This window comes from Triticum dicoccoides, chromosome 2B, assembly GCF_002162155.2.
Source record: "Triticum dicoccoides isolate Atlit2015 ecotype Zavitan chromosome 2B, WEW_v2.0, whole genome shotgun sequence".
NCBI classification, from domain to species: domain Eukaryota; kingdom Viridiplantae; phylum Streptophyta; class Magnoliopsida; order Poales; family Poaceae; genus Triticum; species Triticum dicoccoides.
Window position 1 is genome coordinate 4354166 of NC_041383.1, and position 5936 is coordinate 4360101.

The window sequence follows — 5936 nt, forward strand, 5'->3', positions numbered from 1 at the left end:
CGGCACACCCAGCCGCCACCACCTCTAGCCACCGCCGCTGGTCCGTGCCGCCGCCGCCACTCATCCTCTCGCCGTTGTACTCCCTCCTGCAGCTGCACCAACCTCGTCCCCTCCAGCCGCCACTATCGCACCGGGCCGCCGCCGCCACATCCAGCCGCTGCCGCCCCCGCCATCCCCACCGCGCCGCTGCGCCTCCTCCCCCAGGCGTCGTCGTTGCGATGTCTTCTGCCGCGTCGTCTCTCTTCGGCTACATGTACGCGGACGCGCCGGCTCCCTTCACCCACATCCAGCCGGCCACGCTCCGCCCGCCCCGTTGATGGTCGGCGGCCATGCTCCGCCCGCCCTGGTTCAGCCCTTCGGTGGTCTCACCATGCCGCTGGTTTTTTCGCAGCTCCTTCACCGGCTGCCTCGCCGGCCGGCTCCCCGCTGCCTCGCCCGCCACCTCGCCGGCTGCCCCGAAGTTGCAGTCTCGCCCCGTCACTCGGGCTTGAGCCAGCGTTCATCGCCCGAGTCTACAGTACTACGGCGACGAGTATCTCTTCCACCACTGAGTTGTCCCAGATCCTTGCATCCGTAAGAGCAGCCCTTCGTGATCCTCACTGGCTTGTTGTGATGCAGGAAGAGTTCGACGCTCTTCAGCGGAACCTTACCTGGACACTGGTTCCTCGACCTTCTCATGCCAATGTCAACAGCGGAAAGTGGGTCTTCCGCCATAAGACACGCTCGGATGGTACACTTGAGCGCTACAAGGCCCGATGGGTGGTCTGTGGCTTTCGGCAGCGCGCTTGTATCGACTTCACTGAGATGTTTGCACCGGTCGTCAAACCGGTCACGATCCGCACTGTTCTCCAGCTTGCGGTTTCCCGAGGATGGCTGGTTCATCAGATGGATGTCTCCAATGCCTTCCTTGGCGGCCATCTTGAGGAGCAAGTTTACTGTGAGCAGCCAACCGGCTTCATCGACGCCTCTCTTCCTGGGCATGTGTGTTTGTTGTCCCGCTCTCTCTACAGGCTCAAGCAAGCACATCGCGCCTTGTACCAACGTATCGCCGGGTTTCTTCAGACACTGGGCTTCAACGTTACTTTCTCGGATGCCTCGTTGTTTGTCTACCAACATGGCGACACGACTACATGTTTGCTTCTCGACGTCGACGACATCATCCTGACGGCCTCCTATGCGGCCCTTCTTCAGTAGATTACTCTCCGGCTGCGTGATGAGTTTTCCATCAAAGACCTGGGCGTTCTACATTATTTCCTTGGCATTGAGGTTGTTCGGCGACCCGACGGCTTCTTCCTTCATCAGCAGAAGTATGTGCATGAGCTACTTGAGCATGTTGCATGCTCAACTGCCACCCTGTTGCTACTCCTCTTGACACAAAGGCCAAGGTTTCTGCTCTCGAGGTCTTGCCCACGTCGGATGCTCCGTTCTACCGGTCTATTGTTTGGGCTCTTCAATATCTGACTCTCACCCGGCCGGTTCTTCAGTATGATGTTCAGCTGGTGTGCCAAGGAATTCTATCTGGTGCAGAAAGAGCTTCAGTTTCTTGCCTTCTCCAGTATATTTAATGTTTTGAACCTCATCTCGGGCTTCAGGTACATATTCAATATCTGCAACCTCTTATGTATACCTTGTTCTGTCTTGTAGTTTCAAATCAACAGGCAAACAAAATTTCACAAAGCACCGTTTGATGAATTCTTTTTTTATGAAACAAATTAGGTACCTTCCTACCAGAAATAACCTGAAGATGCATATGCTCGAGAAACAGGTGAGGAGCATACTCATGAACATCATAAAAAGTCGGGTTAACTGCAAGGATACTGTGGGATACGGGAATGACATGCTTGGGATAATCCTCATGCATGCGCACCAGAGCACGTGCAAAACCCCCTCATGAGCATGGACGAGATCATAGAAGAGTGCAAGACTTTTTACTTAGCTGGACATGAGACCACCGCGCAGCTGCTCACCTGGACTATGTTCTTGTTAAGCACGCACTCAGAGTGGCAAGAGAAGCTCAGGGAGGAGGTGATGAGAAAATGTGGCAAGGATATCCATATAGATGACAAACTCAACAATATGAAATTGGTCAACATGTTCATTCTAGAAACTCTCAGGCTATACGGCCCGGACACAAACATCCAGAGGAAATAAGGCTCTAATCTTGAGCTCGGCGGCATCAAGGTACCAGAAGGCACAATTCTGTCAACTCCGATCAAGACAATACACCACGACAAGGAACTTTGGGGCGAGGATGCTGAATAGTTCAAGCCTCAGAGATTCGAGAACGGGGTGGGCAGGGCTGGGAAGCACCCACATGCATTTCTACCTTTTTCTATATGGCCAAGGGCTTGCATTGGGCAGAACTTTACAATGATCGAGGCGAAGGTGTGTTCACGATGATCCTGCAGAGGTTCTCAGTCTCGCTATCCTCGAACTATGTCCATGCACCAATGGATGTATTCACGATACGGCCGAGATACGGTCTTCAAGTGGTCATCAACAGTTTTCAAATCTAGATTTGTGCTTTTATTGGAAAAATGTGTTGCTACCTAACATGGATTGTAGCACGGAACATGCAACTCAATCCATGATTGGCCATTAATAATTCAATTATTTCATCATCTTCAATGTCCCTCGCAAAAAAAATATTCATCTTCAATGTACTACAGCCTCCCCATTACACTTCAATAAAGTTGCTACTTAATGTCTAGAAAATGATGGATTATGCACGTGGGTAGGTTTCAATATACAATCTTTCTTCTTATGGGGAAAAAACTGGCTATGCTTCTCTCTCTCTCCCTATATATATATATATAATTGGCATTATTCTGATCCGACGGACATGTTCCCGAACTATAGAACCCGTAGGAAAAAGTCTATTTTAAACCCTGAACTCGTAGAGGTTCGGCGAAACGAACCCTCAAGTCAAAATCCCGGTTGATTGCACTCTGAACTATACAATCCCGGTCTAAATGGAACCCTGGCATCGTTTGAACCAGTCAATAGGGATTTGTCTGTGTTCTTTCACACACAAAAAACCTTGCTTTATATGTATAATCAAGCAAATGCCCTTGTTTTTCGAATTTGTCCTCCGGGCTCCGATCCTCCTCGAATTCGTCCATCTGGATGTAGCCGACGGAGCTCCGGCATGGATTCTTGCCGTTTCCTTGGGGCAACGTGGTTAGGGTTTCTCATCATGTGATGTGATTTGGTGTCAAGCGGTTCAGATCAATCCAAGGATTCAATGGTGATGATCGCGGCTACAGGATGTTGATCCTTAAGGGCATATGCTTGATGACTTCTGGTTGTCATCGACAAGGTCAAGTCGGCTCCTATAGGGGAGTGGCAACAACGACACATCGGCAGCTTGTTCTGGCGACAGTAGTGATTGTTCGTGGTATTCAAATATTTATTATGTTTGAGATGCTTTGTATTTTTGGTGAATTTTTATAATAGGTCTGATGCTTTCGCAAAAAATATATATATTGTGCCAATCAATCAACAGTGTACTTATTTTCGCGATGGGATCAAGAGTACTTCTTCTTTGTTATGGGATCAAAGAGTGTACTTGATCGAGTCTGTTGTGTGCCGACTAAGGCTAGTTCCATCAAGGTTTGGTGGAGCAATATTTGCAAACCCACAAAAGAGAGGACCAGTCAGCCTGGGACAAGAAATAATCGAATTTTAAAGGGAAATAGGCAGTCCCCTTTTTCTTTCTCTTTGTTTGGCGAGAGATGATACAATGCTTAGACAGACAGCCTGGGTTGTTTTTGAATTGGACATTGGTTTCCTTTTTCTTTCTCTTTGTTTTTGAATCGCCAAATCTGTCAATTGCCACCTGCTTTTGAGCCCAATGAATTGGACACTCAACTGTAGCCCGATGAGCTAAGTAATGTAAGTTATCAAGTACTGTACTTCATATACTTATGGCCAAATCTGCCAACTGTCACCTGCTTTTAAGCCCAATGAATTGGAGTTATGTTGACACTTACTGAGATTACTACCAAGTATAGTACCAATGGACTGAGATAGTATCACTGTGATGGATGGAAGGCGTCTATATATGGAGCCATAGCCATGCTAATTGAAGAATATATCTAAGTAGTAGCATATCGCACACTACTGATAACAATGTCAATTATGTTCATCTCCACATTGCTCGTTCTACTTGTTCCAATCTTCTTGTATCTCAGGGCTAGTTGTAGATCGAAGAACCCACCAGTGCTTCCCACAAACTGGCCAATGCTGCACATGTTCCCTTCCTTCATAGCCAACCTCCACAACTTGTATGACTATTACACCCTGGTCCTCGCCAGATCAGGCCACAACTTCAGGGTGCACGGACCACCTGGGACCGGGATGCGCATCTTCATCACATGCGACCCTGCAAACACCCGGCACATCTTGACGACGAACTACGCCAACTTCCCCAAGGGCACGGAATTTGCTGATATCTTCGACATCATGGGTGGCAGCCTCTTCACCATCGACGGTGAGCCGTGCCGCCGACAACGCGCGAAAGCCAAGAGCATCCTCAGCAGCCCGAGTATCGTTTCCAGTATGACAGCCTACCTCTATGGCAAGGTGGAGAACAACCTCATCCCATTGTTCACCCGGATGGCGATCACTGACACTTCATTCGACATGCATGAATTGATGTCGAGGCTTATGTTTGACCTGGCTGCTATTTCTCTCTTTGGTGTGGATCCTGGCCTCCTATCCTCAGACATGCCGCCCATGGACGCGGCGGTTGCCCTGGACACGGTGATGGAGGTGGGCTTTTTTAGGCTCATGATGCCAGCTTATTGTTGGAAGTCGATGAGGTGGCTAAACATCGGCCCTGAGAGAAAGCTCGACACGGCACGCATGGTGCTGCAAGAGATCATCGGGGAGATGATGCAAAAGAGGAAGATCACCACATGTCGTTTTGGACATGGCAAGGAACAAGAGAGTGTGGATATTATTTCTTCCTTCCTCGAAGACCAAGACTACGCCAATGCTGATTTGCTCCATGGGATTATTGTTAGCTACATGCTCGCCGCGAGGGACACAATTGCAACAACCCTAACATGGATCTTCTACAACCTCGCCCAAAATCCTAACATCGTGGCAATCATCCGCAACGAACTTTCACCCATTGCATCACGCAAAGTAGCATTAGGGGCGTCTACCCCGGTGATCTTTGAGCCAGATGAGACCAAATCTCTAGTATATTTGACAGCCACCTTGTACGAGACTCTTAGACTATACCCACCGGCGCCTGTCTTGCTCAAGAAGGTGGCCGTAGATGACATCATGCCGAGTGGCCATGAGGTGCATGCCGGTGACACCATTTTTATTTCTGTCCACTCCATGGGGAGAATGGAGGGTGTGTGGGGTAAAGACTGCCTCGACTATAACCCACATAGGTGGCTCTCAGATGATGGCAACAACCTGAAATACATACCATCTCACAAGTTCTTGGCCTTCAACTCTGGCCCGAGGATGTGCCTCGGTAAGGACATTGCACTTATGCAAATGAAGACTGTCATTGCTACAGCTGTGTGGAACTTCGATGTGAAGGTGGTGGAAGGGCAAAGCATCCAGCCTAAGACGTCCATTATACTGGAGATGAAAAATGGGCTCATTGTTAAGTTGAAGAAGCGAGAAATGTAATAGACTCTCGTTGTATGTAAATGTACTTGCCGACCACGAGGACAGTTTTACACTGCCCATAACCACATATAGTCGAATAATAAAGGCATGCATGCCTCAAAATTTGTATTTCTTTTACAAATAACAACCAATGTACTACCATTTTTTACTCGTATTGTATGGGACACGGTATAGAAGCATCGAGACATGGTGTTTCCTCCATATTGTATGCGACTATCTAGATGTGACATGTTGCTGGTACTTGGAAGTGACCCAACCGGCTCAAAGTTGCTTCCCCAATC

General features: G+C 48.7%; 1 protein-coding gene and 1 pseudogene across 1 annotated transcript; both read left to right on the top strand.

The window, feature by feature from the left end:
* Positions 1 to 316: 316 nt before the first annotated feature.
* Positions 317 to 2516, top strand: LOC119366708 (annotated as a pseudogene).
* A 1606-nt stretch (positions 2517 to 4122) lies between these two features.
* On the top strand, positions 4123 to 5655 carry LOC119366754 (noroxomaritidine synthase 1-like). The gene has a single exon (XM_037632478.1). The coding sequence runs from the start codon at positions 4132 to 4134 to the stop codon at positions 5653 to 5655; it is 1524 nt and encodes a 507-aa protein (XP_037488375.1). The 5' UTR covers positions 4123 to 4131.
* The last annotated feature ends 281 nt before the right edge of the window (positions 5656 to 5936 follow it).